Genomic DNA, 24,861 nt, shown 5'->3' on the forward strand with positions numbered 1-24,861 from the left:
AATAGCGGTGAATCGAGAATAAAAAGAGATATTTGAGTTTTACATTATTTTTATGAGTTATGGAAATCATTTAATTTAAGGTGTACACACAGAGAGTATTTAAAGAATTTTTATATATTTTTGGTATTGTTAGAATATAGGATTATGTACGGACTTATGTTTTTTTTTTGCTTACCAATACATTTTAAATTGTTGGAATGTTTGTAAATTTTCATTAAATTAAAATGTACGAGGAAAAATAAGAGTATTTAAGACAGTTTTGTTTATTATTTTAATAAAGAAAATATGGCGGGTTTTGTTTATTAGAATGATAAAGAAAATTAAAGAGGACGAATAAATAAAATTATTGGAAAATTTAAAAATAGTTTTCCGAATTGTAAAAGAAAGAAAATAGGAACTAAGAAAAATAATGTTGATTGCGAAAATGAATAAGGCAGACACACAAAAAAAATATTATGTAAATATGTATATACGTCATTGTGTTGATGCAAATATATGTAGGATATCGGTAATATTGAAGGTCTTGAGTAATTTTAAGTAAGAATTTAATGCGATCTGACGCGTATAGCGCAGTGAAAATATAACGATATGTACGCATTAAATTTCTAATATAATTGTTTAAGGGTTACAATTATATTTTATGAGCACGGCTGACTGATCAGCGTTCGGACATACCGAGCCCGAGGTTGTGATAACCTTAGCGTCCTCATGAGTAAGAGAATTTATCCCTGTGCCATCGAAGCAAATTACGCCATGGACAGAAGATGCGATGTCGCATAAGAATTATTTGAGTAGTTCGATTAGGAGCAAAGACCTGAATTTTGAAGTATACCGATACATGTTCTTATATTATGAATGCATATATTTAAAAGTCTGCCTTGTCATATTTGCGCATTTTTACAAGTGCACAGGTCAAACATGTCAATAAATCTATGCCCAACGGCAAAACTATAGTGATAAAGATGAGGTTTATGAAACCATGATATGAACAGGTACGTCTATCATTACCCATTACTCTAGGTCAATAAAGTGGCGCGCGCCTGTCAAAAATTTACTGGCGGCACGTGCGTAAAATGATTATGCCTAAGGCGGTACACAAGTCATATTAAGTAAATGGCTTGTCAGATGTCAAACTGTCATGTACTTATCCGAAGTATGTTTTGAGGAATTGACTAATATTTTTTCGTTGTAAAGAATTTATTTTTTTGAATAAGATATCACAGTAAGTTGTCATGACGATATTTAACAATAACTAAGGGGATATTTATAAATGTTTGCCATGATTTTGAACAACTGATACTTGTATCACCACGACGCAGATAAAAATATCGAGATTTGAAGACAACGCCGAAGAAGAGCGACTTCGCAAGACAACGCTTTCCACAACGAATAGAAGAAACTAACAACATAATTAGAATGGAACATCACGGCGTTTACTCTCAAAGTGAATACCTGGTTCTATCGCTAAAAGAAGACCAACGCCAGAAGATTTCGAAGGACAACAAGTGACGCAACACTGGACACAATACTTGTGACGTTAAACACTATAGAGTAGATGCAGCCGTTCAACTGTTTGACGTGCGTAGATAACGCATTTGGAATGATACTTCCGAGGCCTAAGACATCAAGGAGAACACTGCTATAGTTAATACCTCGTGAGCATTATGGCCAATAGAAGATCTTAATGTCCCAAGAGAAATCAAGACGCTGGAACCAAGAACAAAAGTACAATCAACAACAACAGAAACGACAATGCGATCACAAAGGTTTTAACATACGTCACAATTGATAAGCAACGCGGTACGCATCAACACCATATCCAGAGACAATATCACGATGGATCCAACAACAGAAACAACGACGTGATGACGGCTGGTTCAGCGACAAAAACAACAGAAACCACGATGACATATCCAGCCTCGATGTGAACCTTGATACGCAGATGAGTGCAACCGACCACGTGCGATTTGCCTACACAACTTGGCGATAGATAGAGCTTCTTCACGACAGCAATGGTAGATAACATCACCCATGAATCAACATAGACAGAAAACAACAAACCAAGACATCTACTTGACAGCAACAGGTACATATTCAACCCGGGCAATACCTTCTTCGAATGGACAGCACAGGAGGTCACTAGTCAAACAACGCCTGTAGTGTTACGTGGACAATCGATCAACGTCATTTAACATTGATACATGATATTGTAAGACACTTGTCATTCAGGATTTGATCTTTCTAAAGATTTTAAATCATAAAATATAAAATCTTTCTTTAATGAAAATGAGGTGTGTCGCATAATTGATGTATTTCATGTCGCATAATTGGTGTATTTCATGTATATTCCTTGTTCGGTGTAACTGAATACATAATATCTGTCTTCATGAAGAAATGCATAAATGGGCATCATATGTCGTCGTCAAATTAGACGAAAAAATGCACCAAGTTATTGCCCATGGCTGGGTTCACTAATTAGTTATGTCTATGGTAAGCACATGCGCACTGTGAATTTGTGTATATTTTCATGTTAAATGACAGGTGAACTTTCATATATGCAGTTAAACAAACGTGGTCTCGCTTAATTATTGGCATATATATGCACAAGATGTGTAAGTCACACATAAAGCCATCCCGTATCAGGTAATTCAACTCATGTTAAAGTCAATCATCCAGACAGCCGTCACCCAATTTATTTGTCCATTATTGTATAAATTGGCATCTGCGTTGTATGAAGGACAGTCTTACTTGAACGGCCGAATATACAAGTCGCATTATTGCTGGCTTTCGCGGGATGGGCCCATTGCGGGCTTCGCATGTATCTTGTATTTGACAAACATTTTGGAAACGTTGTGTTGTGTTAGAATATATTCAACGGAAATAAATCACGATAAAAACAGAAAGGAACTTTGTTTGTTACTGTGTGTTTTACACGAACAATACACAATTACGCTACATTACAAAGAAAGTATGTTATGGGATTACGCACACAGCCACGGATGGTGTTCGGACGTGAAACATACTTTTGAACAATTAAATTTACTTGACCTGTATACTACTAAATCCATGAGAAATCTGTCGCTGAACAATTTGTTGTTCCATGCTAAAGAGACATTTACACGTATGTATGCTGACCAATGGCAACAAGATCTGCTGTCCCAACCCAAGCTCAGAACTTACCGCCAAATTAAACACGAACTTGGGTGTGAAAATTATGTGTCTATACAACTACCAAAGCACTTGAGATCTTACATTGCTCAAATAAGAACAGGTACCTTGCCGCTGCGGATTGAAACCGGACGGTTTAGAAACCTAAAAATCGAAGAAAGACTGTGCCTTCTGTGTAAAAAACCCAATCAGGTGGAAACAGAATACCACTTCTTATTTGAATGTCCATTTTACCTTTGTTTAAGATTATCATATTATAACTGTGTATCAAAAATAAAACCAAACATAACTAACATTCCATATAACGAGAGGCTGACATGTATGCTGACTGATAAGAGACTTATTTATAAATCTGCATTGTTCATCCAAGATTGCTATATGAAACGATCTGTAGCATTATATGTATCCGACTTAAATTAAAACAAATCAATATGTAAAGTATATTACCTATGTAAATAATATAAGTTATTTCTACATTAACTTGCAATACTATGATTGTAAGTCCACTTTTTAATTATTAACACAAGTTATTCCTCTATACTATCCATGTTTATACTTTAAACAATTTGACTCTTTTTATTTTCGTGATCTTTACACTCATTTGATGTAATTTTATGACTACACCGATAACATGTCAACTCAGTGACTCGTAAGCCATTTATATGGCTGGGTAGTACAATGTTTTTGTAAATATTTTTGCTTATTATAATATTGATCGTATTATTGCTGTAAATACCAATGATTATTTATGTACTATGCGTCACTTTAATAAAATATACAACAAACATACACACGCATGCTCAAAACACGCATGATAGAAGTGCAGGCATTGAATAAATTCAGCGAGCAAAATAATATGATATATATATATATATATATATAATAACGATGTATTAGATAATTGATTGAAACGCAGTATCAGTTGATAGGGGCATTTAATTGATTGAAATACAGCATCGGTTTATATGTGCATTTAATTGAACCGCGTTCTGGAAATACAGGGCTTAAAACTTCTGCGTAAAATGTCGACCCAGATTAAAGTGTGTCGTCCTTACAGACTAACCAGTGACGAAACTTTCCGCTTAAAGCGCTTATTTCGTTTAAACGAAATCTCTTCCTAGCAAAAATCCCGTTCAGGCGGAAAGTGTCGTCACTGATTTGCATGTGCGGACTGCACAGGCTAATCTGGGACGACACTTGAAGCACATGCATTACGCCCCGTTTTCCCAGAGCGAGGTTCAATTAATTTGATTCGTCCATCTTGCTACCTTCATGGAGCGGTTGAAGAGATCCCGGTGAATGACGAGCAGGTCCGTATCCTCGTCGGCAATCACCGTAGCGTTCCGTACGCTATCCTCGCTGATCAACGCTATCTCACCGAAACTTTTGCCGGCGTCTGAAACACATACATTGAGCATATTGAGTAATCTATATTTTACACAGAATATCCGTATTTTTTCACTTTTCGTTATATCTTTGATCTTATTCTTACAAATCAGTTGTATGCTTTACTACATATGTTCTGGACAGCATTAAATCGCAACCAGTTTATAGACTGTTCGCGCAACAAGATTTAGAAGTCATAGAAGTGGTATTCAGAAATCAGTAATAGAGGTACCGCTTCTTCTCCCTGATGGCTACGAGTCAGTAAATCTATTCGTATTACTGCATCGATGGGTCCTGCTATCGATGAAACATAGTAACAGACGTTTCAATCAACTTCTTCAATCTGGTAAAATAGCAACTTTTATTTTTTTTAAACATTACAAATCTAATATTTGTTGCGATATTTTTTTAAAGACATTTTTCATAATGGCATACGGCCTAAACTTGGTTAAAATACATGTTTCCTTTGATTTCTAATTAATCACTCTTTGTCTCGCAAACTGTCTTTCTACGCGTTCTGTTGTTTTGTATGGAATAACTTACTAGTATTGGTCTTCCTCTTGCAATTTTTAACACAATTTTCGTGAATCAATTTGACTTAACATATTTCTTTGACATTCTTTTACTTTAAAACTCATATAACATCGCAATTTAGTACACTCATTTTCGTTGATTGAAAAGTTATAAAAAACGGAAACGTTCCAGGTATGGACTGAATTTACTTGCGAATTCAATGGTTACCGTTACTCAACATAATAAGGTAACCAGTGAAAGCGATATTTAATTTTATGTACAAGATCCCTCCAAAGGAATGCTTATTCATCCTCATCCCGTCTATATTGTAGCCAAGTTCATCCGCCAACCCTATATGTACTATCCCAGTTTACGATACGTAATTTGATATGTGACAAATAAAACTGTATTTGGGAAACATTCTTTACACAAATCTCAGAAAATATTGTCCATACAGGTAATGTTTTTCGTGTTTAAAAGGCTTGGAGATAAGCTTATATTATTCACGCATGCACCTTCAATATTCTGAACATCATGTCACAGATTGGACGCATCCGCTTTCAATTATTTGTGACGAAGAAATATAACGGCTGAAACTTTACTGTTTTCATGTACATGTTGAACTAGTAGTTCAATCCATATACATATTTAATAATGTATTTGTTAAAGGTTGTTAAACCGGAAGCATCCAAAAGCGGATTCAATTGTGTATTGTGTGACGAATTGCCCGTGCATGCGCAAGAGGTGTTGATCGTTCGTCGTACACGTTACGCGGGCTCTAGAAATAATGCAAAAAGATGATTAGTAAAGAATTATACAGGGTGTATATAAATATTCTAATTTTATTCTTCTATTATATCATAAAGGACTCAGACACATATATAAAAAGTTGCATTAACGTACACAAATAATATCAGCTTATTATTATTCGATAAAATACAACTCTTAAGTTAGTTGACAAATTAAAGGGACGTAATTCATTTATAGATATCGTTATCTTAGTCTCATTTATAAGACGCGCAAAGAATTTAGAGATACTTTTTATATGGGCTAAATTCTTTGGAACAAATATTACCCATATAAAAAGTAGCTTAATATTTAAGAGCGTCAGAAATTTGGACTATCGTTATCTATAATATGGTACAGGTCACTCATCATAATAGATTTGCTATACAATACAATACAAATTCACGTACTGATTCAATGAGAAATATCTTTTCATTTAATGACACTCGTCATGCTCTTTAATTGATCTGTGGGCAGGAAAAAACTGCTATTGTTAACGATTGGAGACTACAGTCAGCGGGAGACCTGAAAGAAGACGGGTTACACTCAACTAAAATGTTACCGAAAAATCCCGTTAAAACAGTTAATTCTTATACGTGTCAAGCTCTGTCTTACACATCACATGACATACCTTGATTTATTCTTTAAATGAATTTGCCGAAGAATGCCTTTTTGGGTAATGAAGGGCAAAGTTCCTAATATGGAAATGTTTACTAGAGATAAAGTGAAAGGTTTTACATTTAATTACATAAGGATTGGAATTCGTATATCATGACCATACTAAATTAATCTAGGAATTGTGTCCTTTGATGCAATCTTCCTTTAACAAAACATAAAAATAATGAAACTAACTATTACAACATCAACTGCAGACGCCTTAGATGGGCGGAATATTAATATTACTGCCCGTTAAAAAACAAACTGCACACAACGTGTAGTAAGCGTGTTATTGGCACAGTATATACATATTACATGGCTGACAGGGTGACAGTAAATTTGTCAACTCGAAGAAATACTGTCAACCGAGGCGAAGCCAAGGTTGACAGTATTTTTCCGAATGTTGACAAATTTACTGTCACCCTGTCAAACATGTAATATTTATTTTATTATACCGAATAAACTATTCAAACATGAACAATTTATATGAACCATGAACAATTTTAATATTCAATAATTGAATTTAATTTCAGCAATGAACAACCATTAATATGTTGAGTGGTTCAGATTTACGGGCAGAGCAAAATGAACTTCGCTTTATTCGGCACCGACCTAGTAATCAATTTATCCCATCAATTTTGTTAGTCGTCAATTATTTCTTTGAAAATATATTACAGAACCAGCTTTCCGTATTTTATTTTCATCACTTGATTACGCAATTTATGACGTACTTCTGTGACGTCATTTCGGTGACGAAACATTTTGGGACAACAATATGGACGTGGTGGTTTTTTTAACAGTAAAATATTTGTTTAAAGCATCGAACGAATCCAAAACGTATTTCGGATTGTGTGTTTGTCATGCATAACACCTTAAGAATACACACTGAAAGTGTAAATCGTTGTAACTTTATTGTAATTAGCATTGGATTAAAGTTGCCTTTGAGGTATGCGTGTCGTTTATACTAAATTGATTTTCTTTTTGACTCCTGTCAAAGCTTAAATAATGGCATTAATCTATTCTACCGCACAGTTTCAGCTGCAATCGATATTTTAATTATCGAAATAAAACAGACACGCAAAACTGCGTACTGCGTATGCGCGAATGGGACAGTATACTTTTCGAACATTCCGCACGTGATTGCTAAGGCAGCCACAGGAGGGAAGCCCATATTATTATTTTTTTCCATATATGTGCTATAATAGAAACAAGGAGTGCAACTTCATTTGCCGAAAAACTACACCATCTTTACTGTAAACCATGTAACTCGAACAATTTTTAACGAATCACCTACACAGCGGTTGTTTTCGAACGCTCATAAAATAATTTATCAGGAAAAAATAACACCAGTACCATTGATCCAGCAGTAATTCGATACCAGCCCTCAATTGTTGACCCATTTACACAATCGTGTTTGGTCGGACACCGTAGTGTCCACATAGAGATTTTCCATGTCGAGCACTTAAAAGAGCTAAAACTCAATAACCAAGTTATTAAACGGTAGATAAACAGCACCTGTATGCACATTAAACATTTTTCAATCGGTTACAATACCCATTGTTATCGAAAAAGTATGGTAAACACCATTTTATTGCGTCTTTCGATCCGCGAGTACAAAATCTAAACAGAAAAATTCTATATTTACTCTGGGAAACCCTTTGATGACGTCAGAGATTTTGCAAACACAAAATACGATTGGTCGGTTTTCATCAATTTCTCACTCACCTTTTTACGGAGATCCTCGGGAAATTCCGTCAAACCAATAAAAAGAACGCATGCGAACACATTGCTTTATCGAATGACGTCAGAGGATTCCCACACTTCCTTCACAAAATAAACCTCTTGCTTGTTTACCTACACATGAAAAAGTGAAAAACACTTTTGATGATGTGCGAATGACTATAAAATGTATTATTATCGATTCATTAATGTTTATTGAATGGTAAATAACCGTTAATATGACGAATAGTCAGGTAATCTTTGTGTTTCTGCTGTTTGAAACGACCGGAAAATGAAGCTTTATTGGACACTACGGTGTCCGACCAAAATGTTTTCCGTGAGTGTCAACTTCCGAGGGCTGGTATCGAAATACTGCTGGATCAATGTTACTGATGTTAATTTTTCCTGAAAAATTATTTTATTAGCTTTGGAAAACAACCATTGTGTAGTTGATTCGTTAAAAATTGTTCGAGTTACATGGTTTATGGTGGACGAACCAGTTATCGAACACCTAAGAAATTACGTTAAATTACCTTAAAATTGAAACACTTAAAATGACAAAAACATTTTGTTTTAACAAATGACTAACAGTTCAATCATTGCATGATTTATCTGTAAAGTTTTCCAGCAAACTACCTTCAAAAATTCATAACTATGTTTCCCTGATTATTGTTACCTCTAGCAGACAAAACAAAATGGCGGCCGATGTAAACATGACCTATTACCCGACACTTCATAAATACTGCTCCAGTATATACAAAGTCAAATAACTATCACGTGAGCCGGACTCGGCGAAAAAATCTGCGTCTGCTGCAATCAAAATTGAAAACGGAAATATGCTTTTTGGTGTGTAAATGCACGTTTTGATAAATGCATTAAAAAAAGTAATAGCAAAAAACACACAAAACGGTGTAAATAACAATAAATGCATTCCTTTAACCTGTTTTCGGCGCATTTGTTACAAGCTAATTAGGCAAGTAGGTCATGGACTTCATGTGTGACCATTTGTTTATCAATGTGACGTCATGCGCACTTTTGCGCATGTGCATACAGAACCAAAACAAAACGTCCGATAATAGGTGCTGTTCGATAACAGGTACTTACACGATACAGTAAAGGTGGTCTTGTTTTTCGGCAAATGAAGTTGCACTCCTTGTTTCTTTTATAGCATATATATGGAAAAAAATTAATAATACTATGGGCTTCCTGTGAAGGCAGCGGGATACAGTATTTTTTGTCAGTACATTTTTCACGCTGATGGCACGTGATTGCTATGGCAGCGGGATACAGTATTTTGGACAGTAAATTTGTTCCCGCTGGGTCTGAAAGTATTTCTATGTCACGATGGTCTATGGGAGTTAAGCATTGTAAATAAAAGTGAGGTTTAATAATCGCAAATATACACACAACCAACATGTAAACGTAACAAAATAGCCAAGGTGAAACATATATACTGTATCAATCGGCTTCTCCGGCTATTAAAGATGTTATATCAATGAAAATGGGCAATATGAACACGACGTCCGATCACCTTCGGAAGGGTTCACGAAATACAATTGTGCAAGATCGTGATGTTACGGTGTCTTATAGCGCCGATCCGTGATCATGTGGCTTGCACTGCTTCTGCCACTTTCTGGAACCTTTGGCGCCTGATCGGAATCAACATAACTTTAATATTTAAGTTATAAAGGATAAAAAAATGACATCAAACGTTTCATTCGGAACGGTTCCGGAATGTTCGGCAAAATATCGGCAATCCTTCGAGACGTTCTTAAACTCAAGCTCAATAAAGATGACGAGTGGAAGAGATCTGACAAAAGTATATACTATGAAGGCCTGCCGATTTTTGAATGGGCTATGCAGCATCGTCGCTGCAGTCAAATATTATCAATAAAAAGAACGCCGAAAAAGCGATGAAATTCCCGTAAAAAATTAAGATCGACATCGGAAGCGACGCCTTCTGATCACCGATTGTTTAGTAATGACACGATGGGAATTATTTGAACACTTTGCACGATATAAGACAGTGGTAATCTTCAAAAAAAAAAAAGATAGCTAACGTATTTTTTTACAAGACCCGGGCACTCGAGTTCACACTATATGTACAATCCTAACTGAAGGCTGAAGTTAATAATTTTATGAAATAAATATACACAATGTAACGTAATCACCAGCACATCCCACTTTAATATGGAGGTCAGCAAAACTAGGATCAGTCCAACAGAATGCTGACGTGCAAAATTCTAATACATTGTACGCGTTGCAACCCATTTATAACTGATAACTAATATGCAGTTTTGCATCGCTTTTAATCGCGATGTTCTCAGATCGGCAACTCTTCGGCCTCAGCATGTGCTGTAAAATATCTGCAACCCTTTCACACGCTCGGTGTCTATTTGGAATGAATTTCTGGAACCATCGGAAAAATGTCGCATCTCGTCCGACTCATTGGGTTTTCTGTCCGGGTTTCGGAATTGTATATACCGCAATCTCTCTTAAAATAACATAATGCGACACTGCATTCAAATACACTCCGAACATGCTCAATGGTCGAGCATTTGGGGGAAAACTCCCAAAAGTAGCAATGTTTTATCGCCACAGTAACATGACTTTAACAATCCAGCACATCACAGAGATGTGATTAAAAAATAGAGAGGAAAGTTTAAAAGTTAGAACTTTATGAAATACATTCATTTCTTAGAAAATAATCAAGATCTGTCAATATTTATGGGTTTCATAACATTTTAAGGATTACATCGTGCTTTCCATTTATATATCCTTTATTTGATTTAATATTGTGTGAATACGTTTAGACACGAAAAAACTTACAATGTCACTTTATAAATGATTTAATACCCAATAAAACATTTTATAAAAATCCGTGTACTCACTGTATTTGATAAACCTTTAATTTCGTGAGTCACAAGAAATCCATATTGTCGCATACTTTTCATTGATTTTTTTAGCGTTACTGACAAAATGGAACAATTTCCCCCGTTTCTACCTCCTTCATCAAAATAAATCTATCTATGAGCATTGTGCTTTCGAATCATTGAAACAAATTTACACATACACATACATAGTATAAAAGAACTAAAAAAGGTGACATGTCTAAGGAAAGCACAGCATAAAACAAAACGAAATGTACCTGTGAGAGGTTACTTTCAATAAGTGCAGTTATTAATCAGAGCGAACGTTCCGCTGCTCCAAATGCGTGCTAACAAAGTGAGTTCAAATTAAACACTTGTAATACAAACCGGATACTATGGTATTGATTTCCCGTGCGGATCTCGGGACACGACCTTTGAGCAGTCAATAATTTTCAAATATTTAATTGTGTATAAACTTGGGCATCATTTCGATTGATTAATTCATTTTACTCATAACAATGATGACATTTGTTCTCATGAGAAACGTTGACAATAAGCGAATTATGGACGGTAAACTTATTCGTGGACAAAGGCCGCGTATAGTTACAATTATTCTAGCTTTAAATCATTCATAATAATTATCCTGTCGTTTGTGCTTAAGTTCATGTAATAACTTATTGGAGTCACGCAACAACAGAAAGGTTTTTCTTTATCAAAGTAACAAAGTATCCATATTTTCAAAATAGTTATGACGGTGCTGATGATTACGTTGTTGCTGCTGGTGTTGCTGCTGCTGATTATGTTGATAATAATAATTATAATAATAATAATAATAATAATAATAATAATAATAATAATAAAAGTAATAATAATAATAACATCATTAATAATAATAATAATAATAATAATTATTATTATTATTATTATTATTATAATAATAATAATAATAATAATAATAATAATAGTAATAATAATAATGATAATAATAATAATAATGATATTAATAATAGTAATAATAATAATAACAAATATTATTATAATAATGATAATAAGGATAATAATAACGACAGTAAAAAGAACAACATCAGCAACAAGTGACGAAAAAGAGGGGGTAAAAAGAAGAAATGAAGCAACGCCAATACAAATTATAATTATGTACACTACACGATTTTTAATTTCCATGGTCCCTTCACTCACCGAAATGTATGATAAATTTCCCATATGACGACCGGTCGAGTGGCTTCTTTTTCGTCGTGTCGCCGGTTCCGTCATCAGCCTCAGGGGAACCTCTTCCGGTTAGCCAGCCGTGATGTGCCGTGTCGCCATCAGCAGCCTCTGCAGTCGGGATCACTTGATCCGGCCCAGCCTCGTCGTCGTCAGATTTTGTCGTATCGATAAAAACCGACGTCTTTCCCGACAGCATGATGTAGAAACTAAAAAATTAATATATCAGAACATTTGACATTGAATATGGGCCGTACTCTGTGAAAAGGGGGTTTAATGCAAGTGCGTAGAGTGTCGTCCCATATTAGCCTGTACAGTCCGCACATGCTGATCAGGGACAACATTTTCCACTTTTATTATATTTTTCGTTAAAATAAAGTATCTTCTTAGCAAAAATGTAGTTTATGCGGAAAGTGACGTCCCTGATTAGCCTGTGCGGACTGCACAAGCTAATCTTGGACGACGCGTTACGCATATGCATTAAACCCCCTTTTCAAAGAGCGCGGTTTATATATATTAAGCTAAATTTTATCTTAAACATCCATGATTCAAATGTATTAATTTGTTTATAATAAACGCATGCTAAATGGTCATTTTTCTTCAATTACAGTTATCATAAAATCGAGCGCGCTTTGGGAAAACGGGCCTTAATGCATAATGGTAAAGTCTGGTCGGGTTATCACGTGCAGTTCTCACAGGCTAATCAGCGGCAACAATTTCGCATTCACTGGATTTAGACACGACGTCCTTTAAACGAAACATTCTACAAAAGAGGACTGCACAGGCTAATCTGGAACGATACTTTACGCAAATGCATTAAGCCAGGTTATCCCATAGCACGGCTAATATAATAATGTCTACCCGGCGCGAATAACGTGAGCGTCTTATCTGTCCACAATGTGCTATTGTACGTACTAATAAGAGTCCTATTATATAATAATACTTAGAAGTCGCCTTTATTAAAAATATAATAAATAATAAACACCGAGGTTGACCGTACAACTGTATGTACAGTTTCATAAAAATACACATGTTTTCACATGGCCCGATGCAGTTTATTTTCCAAAATAGCACACTTAAACTGTATTACGGGTGTACATTCCTCTCAAAACTCATTAACCGGTTTTCCGAATATCCGAAAGAAAATCTCTTATGTCAGTAAGTTCTACTGACATAAGAAAGACACAATTCAAGTTGATTACTCACCCTCCAATTGCTTACAATTCACAAGCTTTCACATAATTTTCAGCATTTTTTTACATTTCATCCAAACTTCTATTCATTATTCAGCGCTTTACAGTTAAGTACCTTATATTAAACATTAAAAATGTCACTACACAGAAATGCGTTATTGTATTTGCTATCATTTGCCCATTTTCAATATTCAATAGCAAATTTTAAACTATTTTAAATAGCTCTAATTCTTCTTAAACGCGTAACATTTCAACAAAAACACCCTTTATCCCACACAAAAGACGATAAATTTCCTTACGCCATCCGCATTCAAATACTTACCAAAATACTAACGTAAACACCCGTTCAAAAGTCGATTACAGCGTCGTAAAATATCCGTTTAGCTGTCCGTCCAAAATCATTATACAAAACGTCCATTATTATTTTATGGGATTTTCAAAACTCTTTACTAAAGCTTTCATTCAACTAACATTTAGCAGAGCGTTTTCCTAAGGCTGTCAGCTCGTCTAGTGTATAATCGATACGATGTTTTAATTAAATGACATGATGATATTTGTACACACTCGATCAAACAATATCGCGGGCGGCACTTATCACCCACTCTTCATTGTTTCAATTGTAGATTTACAGCGCCGAGACGCACGTAGAAGGTGCTTAAAGGATCACAAATTTGATATTTATCAGGATCAAACGACTCGACTGATTCATAAAAAGAACATCAATTATTTTCAAGATTTTTCTCAATCTTAAGCTGTTTACCGTATCTCATTCAACGAAAAACAACACAAACGATCAAATTTAAAGCGTCTTTTTGTCGAAAATAAAATAACTATTTTAACTTTAATGTAAATAAATATTGATTATAAATTGTTAATTATTTTAATAAAAATGCGCTAAACACAAAAGACAGTGGTTCCAACCACACAATTATTATTGGTAACCATTACTGAGTGTAAATTATTGGTAAACATAACTGAGTGTAAACTATTGGTAAACATTACTGAGTGTAAACTATTGGTAAACATTACTGAGTGTAAACTATGGTTATATTGTAATACTCACAACCATATCGACAAGAAATGGATCAAAATAACAACATCCAAATTATAAATGTATTTTTGTTTTTGAATTTGCACTCTCTTTTTCTATAGATCCTTTCCCGTTGTGAGAATTGTTATACAACATGTACACTTGAATCCGTATTACTGTCTAACTCTCGGAAATGCTTAAACGGCCTTGTTCACAGTAAAGGAAAGTGATATTAAAAAGTTATAGAATCTCTTTAAAGAATGTGTGAACAAAATATCTTCAAAAAAGCAAAATAACACTCCTATGTTTTGCTTTTCTTTGTCCATTACATTGCACTTACAACGCGTTTTAAATACCCAGACAGCGGTCTGTATGGTCCACTGCTAACGGGCACATTTTGCCCTCAAGGGTATCGGGTTCAAGGCCCGGGATAGGCAATATTTGAATCTACCATTTTTTTCTTGAATGTATTATGACTATTATCCGACTATTGCAAAAAATATATCGTTGTTAACATATACATACGCTCGGGGAAAAAGCGTTCGAAGCGCTTATCATCGCGCATAAAAACTACATTTATATTACCATCGAATTTCAAAAGTCGGCGCGGTGAAGTGGTAGAGATATGCATTTGCTTGTATAGGTCTCCGGTTTGAACCTCACGACAGGCACTTTTATTGTCTAATTACAATTATTTAAAACTATTTCACACAGTACAGCTGTGTGAGCTAATTAACTTACTGATTTTTTTTTCAAAAATACGAAAATTGGCGAACAAGTCGCTTAAAACAAATTGCCCTTTTCAAAGGCTCTTTTCAAAGACATTGTCTCTATAATAACATTTATTCACCGCAGATATCCCTTTAATTGAATGTGTTCAATTCAAATTGCTCTTTAATTGCATGTGTTCAATTCAGTTTGCTCTTTAATTGCATATGTTCAATTCAGTTTGCTCTTTAATTGCATGTGTTCAACTCAGTTTGCTCTTTAATTGCATCGAGCCTTGCTCTAGGAAAAGCGGACTTCATGTATGTGTGCAAAGTATCGTCCCAGATTAGCCTGTGCAGTTCACACAGGCTTATCTGGGACTACACGTACCGTTTATTGTGTTTATCCTTTAAAGGAAGTACAAGTCATAGCAAAAGTCCAGGTTAGGCGGGAAGTGCCATCCATTATTAGCATATGCGGGCTACACAGGCTATTCTGGGACGCCATTTTACGACACATGCATGCAACCCCGTTATTCAACTGTGAGGCGCTTAAATGATCCCATTTAAGCCTATTGAACTCTCCCATCCTTCTAAATTGGATCAATTTATTTACAAAATTAGGGATGTCTAGTATATTTATTTCTATATTTAGAATATTTCTTACAGAAATCCTTTTAAGCAAACAGCGCAGACCCTGATGAGACGCCGCATCTTTTTTTCTTGACGATAGGCAAATGAAGTTGCACAGAAGTTGATGTTAGAATTAGAAGTCCATAGAATTACTAAGTGTTTTTAATAATGCATGATAAATAGCAATGCAATTATATAAAGTAGCTTGATATAAACATGTCAAAATCTTTTGCCAGTAATACTTGAGATAAGCGTCGATGCAATGTTACGAAAGTGTTACCAAGCATTGCAAAGCACTTTATGTAATTTCATAATTGAGTCGACGGCAAATATACATAATTTAAAGATTTATGCAGGTTAAAACGCTTAAGTTTACAAAATATTTGACATTTGGTTTATCGATGACACTCACCATTGGTGTAGATAAAGATTACAAGCTCGGGACTAATTTGATTGTACGAGTTTAGTGTCTGTTATTTAATTTTTGTTACTGTGGTATTGTTGTACGTCGTTTGATAAATAACAATTATACAGTACTTTTGCGCTCTTAAAAATACGTGCCCCAGGTGACCCTAACACAATTAACTTTAACATAGTGTCAAAGTTGCAAAATGTTTTCTTCTACAACTAATGCGCTTAGTTCATCATGAATGACGGTAAGTTTTGTTTTATTGGCATTTATTGTTGATAAAGCCGAACACAGCTTTTCCATGATGGTCATTCGTAGTAATATCACGCGTTGTCTTTATACTAGCCGCAATCTTGGAAGAAAGAGCGTAATGTTTGTGCGTAAACGTTTGTCCTGCATTAGCCTGTGCAGTCCGCTAGTGGAGCTAGTATATAGCATACGACCCATTTTCGCATGACGCGGCTAAAATGGTTGCCGATTTATAGTTCAGGCGACGATTGAGATCCTACCTAGGTTATTATAAATCGTATATACAGACCTTGCTATGGATAGAACGTAGGATGTATTAGACAGGTCATGGTCACTGTTACTGGATAAATAAAAAAGGTTTGGGATACATTCGGTCTGTATACAAATTGCGATTTTCGCCATGAACGTACCGAATATAGACACAGCTGGAATAGCATATGGGATTGATTGAGGCAATGTTAATGTCAATGATACTTAACCCATTTATGCCTAGTGGATTCTCACATCCTTCTAAATTGGATCAATTTATTTCCAAAATAAGGGATGTCTAGTATGTTTATTTCTATATTTAGAATATTTCGTACAGAAATTCCTTTAAGCAAACAGCGCCGACCCTGGTGAGACGCCGCTTTATGCGGCGTCTAAAGCTGTAATGATTCGGTTCGATGCATCGAAAAACCGGTTCAACACCGCCGATTCCGATTCAATTTACTGCAATCCCGATGGATCCGCATTTCAAATCTTACTTTCCAAATCCTTCGTCTAAACTTTCTTGTCATTTGTAATACGTCTTGTAATTGGTCAGTAGCCAATATGGCATCCAATGAACGAATGAAAAACATGCTGAGCATTACATTAGCCGGTAAAATGGCTTCTCAAACCACGCTGAAAGACGCACCGCAAAAAATAAAATCAAAAGAATGGGAACATTTTGGGTTTCGCGAAGGTTCTGATGCAAAGGCTACTTGCAAAACGTGTTTTGTTGACGTAAGTTGAAATCAGTCAGTTGGTTTGTTTACTTAACTGTGTGCATTCTGATTAGATGTCAACTGGAAGTTGTTTATATACTTACATGTTTGTTTTTGTTTTGTTTTTCTGTTAAACACATGTGATAGATTGCGCATTTTATGTTATTTAAGACAACAAGAAATTTTGTTCAATAAAATTGTTTCTTATAAAACAATGTGCGTTTTTATTCAAAAAATTAAACACTTTAAATGTACAACATAATGACTTTATAAGTTAATAACAAATACCAAACATATAAATTCATTACCTGGCAAACCAAACATGAAATAGTTTGCAAAATAAGCTGCAAATAGTTTAATTTGAATCGAATAGAAAATAATCGAATCGGACCATTTGGTATCGAAATCGAATCGAATCGAATGATGAGTGAATCGTTACAGCTCTAGCGGCGTCTCATCTGGGTCTACGCTGTTTGCAAAGGCCTCTTTTCTAGACGCTAGGCATTAATGGGTTAATATAGAACCATCGTTAAATGACTCAATAACGAAAACAAAATGCCATAAACTTTGACAATTTCAAGAAGAGTCGAACGCTCTGTTCACTGACAGCCCATCGCTAAGGTCTACTCAAAATCTCAGTAATGTATATATACGACAATGGCATAAAATAGTTGACTGGCAGAACTGTCGCTCTTTACTGAGACATATACAGACAATTTAGTCTTGACTTACATCCGATCATTTGCGTCCCGATGTAGGTACAGGTTAATGGAAGTATGCAATAGACAGCAATGTTCTTAAGTCAACATGGCGCTTTTGTGTTAATGGAAATTTATATTGATTCGTATTTTAACGATCTAACAGTTATCCAAGAATTGTAAACAATGTATCAACTTTACTTTGTACGTTTTAATTGATCCCAAGTTTGTGAATTGGTTTTCAAAGATTCATGTAATAACCATTTCATCATATATACACATTCAAACAATTATGACCAGAATCCGAAAGTCAAATAAGAAACATTATTTTTTAAAAGATTACAAAATCTTTTTGAGAACTGACAGTATGTTGTTTTCAATGTAAAAGATAACCCAATGCTTGTTCGATTAATGAAAAGCAAACATGTTCAATGTGAAGACACACTTCCCTACTGATCATCATGCCGACTCTCCGAAGATACTGTTTGTCAAGAAAAATACATTGAAATGAGACTTTGACCTTTGACCGACGTATGTAGGAAGTGTACTCATCACAAATAAATTGGTGAACCAAATCTAAAATCATTTACAAATGCTTTTAGGGATTTAGGAGTTCTGGAGCAGAATTGAAAATCTTCGAGTATGGCAATGCATATGTGAATATAACTCACATTGATTACTTTTAATTCAGCATTTGCAGAAGGAGCGAAATTGCATTTGACTTCAGAATGAATGAAAATATAGGATATTGCTAAAATTACATATTTGAATACATTATGTATTGTCAAATCCCGTTCTGCATAGTTCAATGTACCATTGTTGAGGATTTTGAATCATCACATACTTGGGTGTCTGCAAATAATATTTGGGAAATTTAAAACGAATTGGGCAATATTGACAAAACATAGAAATTTAGGACAATAGCTCGAACAATTGACCTGTTTTTGACAAGGAAAATATAAACAACCACAAAACATTTTGTTCAATTATTACATTAGAAATTAAAGTTTGCACAAGGTTATCATATGCACGGGCACGACCAAAAGTATTGTGCATTCAAACCCGTTAGGCCTAATGAAAAAGGATTAAATTTGATAATGTACCAAGGTACTTTAATTTACAGCATGCACATCGTTTATGAACTATCACCTGATTTAATTAATATATATCTATTGTTTGGTTTTCGTATGTCCCAATTATATACGTTTTTTTTTCAGAAAAGAGTGAGGGGGGGGGGGGTTCAAGAATAATACAAAAAGTTAAACTAAACACAAAGATGTTGCGAACCTAAAACCCTGGTTTAAGGACCACAAAACAACTTGCAACTATAAAAAAAAAAAAAACTTTAAACGAAATTAAAAAGGCCGTCTTACATAAAAACATCATCACGGTACACGGCATGAATCATGTTATGCATACTTGACAATCGAAAAAACTCCACCAAGATTTATATATATTGGCATAGAGACTGTATCCCAAATAGAGGTTTTTTTCCCCGTGTGCACGTGAACTTGTAAAGCATTCAATAAAGTGCTTTCCGCAATTCCGTCAAAGTACAGCCACGCATGCGAAGAATTACAAGTACGCATGTGAGATCTTAATGTCCGAACGCGATGAAAAAGTTTAATGTAGTTATATACTCGAATTGAACAGTACATCGATGGGTACTTATTGATTTAATTATGCCAATGCAGGATTGACAACTCTGATGCAAGTAACTGTATGATGCTACGCAATTACCTCCCCTACATGGAGTTAATTGGTTGTTTTCTTAGTTTTCTTCAACACCTAGTCTTGATGAAACAGGAAAGGCCCCGATCTAGAGCAGACAGTGGTATTTCATTTCCAAAATGTCCCGCCTGTTGCACTAACATGAACGACAATCTATTAAATAGGTACATAGTAGCTTTGGTCGATTCTGAGATCCCAGGATCGTGACGTCATTGCGCTAACATTAAACCACAGGTTCTCTAATAGTGTTTGCCTTACGCTCGATTGGTCGTAGTCGGCTCTGGAACTTCTTAAAAGTATGCCGGGTTCTCTTAAGTATACAAAAATGTACACGTGGTACGGGCGATATACAAAAAAAAATACCACGGAGTATGACCGTTTGCCTTTTATCGTATTTCCGTATACGGGGTTCCTTATAGAGTACCTTACTTTGGATCAGTATCTGAGCCGACAACGACCAGTTGAGCAGTACTCACCAGTCGCCCTTTTCTCCCTGGGTAACAATGACGTCATCCTTAATTGCCAATCGGTAGTCACAGTTCTTGATTATGTCTTCCAATACCTCTGAAACAGGATTGTAAATCATCATCATCATCATCATCATCATCATCATCATCATCATCATCATCATCATCATCATCATCATCATAATCATCATCATCATCGTCGTCGTCGTCGTCGTCTTCGTCGTTGTCGTTGTCGTCGTCACCATCATCATCATCATCATCATCATCATCATCATCATCATCATCATCATCATCACCACCACCACCATCACCACCACCATCATCATCATCATCATTATCATCATCACCATCACCATCACCACCCAAACCACCATATATGTATATATATATATATATATATATATATATATATATATATATATACCAATATATAGTGCCAGTTACGCGGTCTCGGTAGTTTTCAGACTGTACTTACGAGGTCAAAAATATATATATTATATATATATATATATATAATGAAAAAGTAAACAACGTTGCATTAATATAAGAAAAACTGCATTAAAAATTATTTTTTATGTATTTTAATACAGTTTTTCTTTACCAATGCGACGTTTGTTTACTTTTCAATATATTTATATATTAGTCCAGATTCACTTTACATTTATACATATATATACCCTAAACCCTTTGTATTTTATGATCGCTAACACGAATGCACTATTGCGTTCAATAGTAAAGTAAGGTTAAAACCAAGGTTAACGCACTTTGGCGTTGACTACAAAAGTTGTGTTGAAACATTAGTATGGCACAACTGCCGTATCATACAGGAGCAATTTCATTTTTAGGTTTTCCATGACCTTACTTGAAGAGACAAGGACTTTCTTAGCCGTGGTTCGAACCGGTTTCGCAAAGTATTGGTGTGTCTAAAGGTACTGTCCTTTTTTTAGTATGTATACTTGTATTTACATATTTTTGTGTACACTGTTAGGTCTGTATTATTGAGTTTATACACCACCAATTCTAGTTTTTGCCGAATATACCGGTATTGTCATATTTGATGTTTTCATACATGAATGTAAATATATTCATGTTATGCACAGGTATTTACAAAGCTAAGTTTGTACACCGGAATTTCAATATTTAATTTTGCTTAAAAAGTATTTAAGCATATTTAAATGGTAAATATCGGTATTTAGATATTTCGAGTAAGTTCTACGGTTTGGATTTAGATAAAGAATTGTGGCGGATGGCATTGCCTTCCGTTGAATGCGTCACCATTTTTGTCCGTCTTTAATTTGTAAGATTGGCAACCAAGTATATTGATATACCATTTTAGATTAATGAATATATAAACACAAGTCTTAGAAAAATACCCAAACATTCATTTAAACAAACAGTTGAAATTGCGGTACCTGAAGAACCGTAAGAATTAGCATTGCTCGTGAAAGTTTACATGTCTTGTCCAAATATTTAATATTTGCACGGTTGTTCTGCTTCACTTACGACATAACTTTCTTTCCCCCCCCCCCCCCCCCCCCCCCTAAATGTCGACTACAGGCGAGAGAACTTAGATCATGTTTTTTTTTGTTGCTTTAACCCATTTATGCCTAGTGGACTCTACCGTTCTTCTAAATTGGATCAATTTATTTCCAACATTAGGGATGTCTAGTATATTTATCTCTATATTTAGAATATTTCTAACAGAAATTCCTTTCAGCAAACAGCGCAGACCTTGGTGGGCGCCGCATCATTCGGCGTCTCATCTGGGTCTACACTGTTTGCCAATGCCCTTTTTCTAGACGCTAGGCATACATGGGTTAAAAGATTCGTTGCAATACAATTATCAAAACTATGAATTCAATTGAGTTTTGTTCTGGCGATTTGTACTCATATTACATGCAGTGCATTATAAGAAGGTTAACATAGTAATAAAATGTCTTTATATCAATCATAATGATATAATATATTGTTCATGAAAAATATAAAGGCCCAATGCGAATTTGTACCAAAACACAGGCATACTCTTAAATACATTAGACTGAGAACAAAGGTGAATTTTTCGATTGCCTAAACAACACATAAAAGTATGGGAAACATGTGATGGTAACTAACAAGTTATAGTTGCCTGTCATATTCTTCATATAGATATTACCATTTAGAAGATAGTCTTTCGCGCGTTTTAACATTTGATATGTAAAAATGAGATTCAACATTGCTTTTTATACACGATGGGGACAAATACATTCTAATGTAAAGTGAACAACTAAACATTGTGGTATCAAGTTATTTGAAAACAAATATAGTTATACGAAACATAGTAAAGCAAAAGTTTGTAACATAAAAGATTATGTAACTATAAAACAAGTGTCCGAAATATAATGTTTGAACTTAAAACGCCAGTCTTAGTAACGTTCGAGGAAACTCCGATAATATTTAATCTTAAATTCTATATGTCTAAATGTTTTCGTTACTAACTTACTTAAGTATGTGTAAGCCTTATTAAGATGTTTCTATTACAAATATCAATAATTCAGCTAATATATAATATTGAAAACAACTCAAGTAAACGTAAGTTTTATGTTACTTACATATTTGCACATTGACAAAATGTTTTAGATTACTATAACTTGAACTTTAATACTTACCCCATGAATTTATATCATTTTTGCTTTAACCTCATTTTCACCAGCGTAATAAACAGTTTCCACAAATTTCCGATTAACAACACTTACCGTTGTTGGATTTGCTGAGAAGGTCGCTCTTCTTACGAAGCCATGGTAACAATACCCTAATTTCCGTCTGCTTCCGGTCCCGGGGCGGTTTTGAGACGACCCCTATCACTCTCGTCTGCATCATGACTGACCTTTGACCCGACGTCCCATGAATATTGATGTCCTGAAATGCGAGGACGGGTTCATGATATAAAATATTTAGAAATATTCAATACTTTTCCAACTTACTTGCCAAAATTATTGTTTTCTTACTTATTGTTTCGATAGCAAACAATCCTATTTTGTTCGACCCTTTCGTCCCAACATGCCAAACCACTGTTGTAACCGTAAATAGTTAAGAATACTATACTTTTATAATGAGCTTCTGATTTATCCTCACCTCTGTAATACTCATGTCTTCCTCAAATAATATTCCCGCAATACAAAAATATCCTAGCAGTCACAGTTCTGAATTTTCATTTCTACCAAATAAATGTTAACATTTTTATTGCTTCACCGAACGCACGGAATGATGATAAATTATGTTATTTTAACTAATGATATACGCTTCATTAGAAGTTCACCCTTCTCCTGTGTATTTATTTGGACAGATTAAAATAACACAGAAATGAAAAACATATACAGACATTCGTGAGATAGAAATCAAGCATTTAATGGTATCATATTAGTACTAGGTTATAAGGATTAAGAGCAATCACAGTTGTAAGTCAAGACCGCTTAAGTAGAGTTGACGACGTAATGTCTTATTTGGAAATCACAAACCTAACGTAACTAATTTCGTTTCAAGATTCTTTGACCTTTTGACGGAGAAAGTTTTTTTAATGTAATTAATAGTGTCTGAAAACAAGTGCAATTTTAAAAGCATATTTTATAGAACACGTCAAAGACTTTTTATCCATTCTGTTTCGTTATCTGTCCATCAATACTGTTGGATTGCTGCGTAAGGTGTTTAAGCATGCATTTATGATACGTTGTTTGTTTTCCGTACATTGAAGCCAGCTCAAGGAAGTGACGTGAAATGGATAACAATTTGTGAAATGTATGAGCCTCGATCTGGGAAATCGGTGCTTAATGCTTGAGCGTAAAGTGTCGTCCCAGTTTACCGATTACCCTGTGCTGTCCGCAGTTAGTTCAGTTAAGTATGCATAGCAAATCTTAACCAATTGAGTGTCCCAGATAATTATTTGGGTAAAAGGGTTTTCACCTATTGATTTTGAAAAATAGGGTGATCTCATTTTTTAAATAGGGTAAAATGAGTTATAAAAATGTATACCTTAAAATCATTGCTGCTTTACTTCCTTTGAAGCTGCACACTTCTATTGATTTAATAAAACTGTAAACTATCATAATTAGCTTTAATAAACTGATGTTTAATAACATCTTTAATCCTTGAAACTGTCCATAATATAAACTTTAAAAAAATCTGATGTTAACTGATATCCTTGTAACTGTTAAACATATCGACCAAAATTTTGACGAAACAATCGCGGACGTCTTTCTACCTCTCTTAAACATTTTTATTTCGCATCGTAATAGAAAATGGAAGTACAGACGCTTTACAAATAAATGCACAATGAGCGACGAATTAAGTCAGTTTCAAAACGCATGTATGTCGTCGTAAATAATTTGGTCAAACGCTATATCTAAATATGAAAATATGTCCGCAGAGCGTTTGAATAACTTTGACTGTTGTCCTGCTTTGTCATCCAGGCGCTTTCTGA

General features: G+C 34.8%; 1 protein-coding gene across 5 annotated transcripts in view; it reads right to left on the bottom strand.

Annotated features, from left to right (window-relative positions):
• Positions 1-24,861, bottom strand: part of LOC127875051 (uncharacterized) — a 66,652-nt gene that overhangs the window by 17,298 nt on the left and 24,493 nt on the right. For 4 of the 5 annotated variants that reach the window (XM_052419865.1, XM_052419862.1, XM_052419863.1 and 1 more), the window contains exons 2-5: positions 23,141-23,303; positions 20,418-20,505; positions 12,297-12,532; positions 4,437-4,564 (exon numbers count right to left, since the gene is read on the bottom strand). In XM_052419865.1, the coding sequence (XP_052275825.1) occupies positions 4,437-4,564; positions 12,297-12,532; positions 20,418-20,505; positions 23,141-23,264 (576 nt within the window). In that variant the 5' untranslated portion in view covers positions 23,265-23,303. Of the gene's footprint in view, positions 1-4,436; positions 4,565-12,296; positions 12,533-13,838; positions 13,985-20,417; positions 20,506-23,140; positions 23,304-24,861 lie in introns of those variants that run through there. The other variant, XM_052419866.1, reaches the window with a different exon arrangement.

Source organism: Dreissena polymorpha, chromosome 3, assembly GCF_020536995.1.
Source record: "Dreissena polymorpha isolate Duluth1 chromosome 3, UMN_Dpol_1.0, whole genome shotgun sequence".
In the NCBI taxonomy this organism is placed as follows: Eukaryota; Metazoa; Mollusca; class Bivalvia; order Myida; family Dreissenidae; genus Dreissena; species Dreissena polymorpha.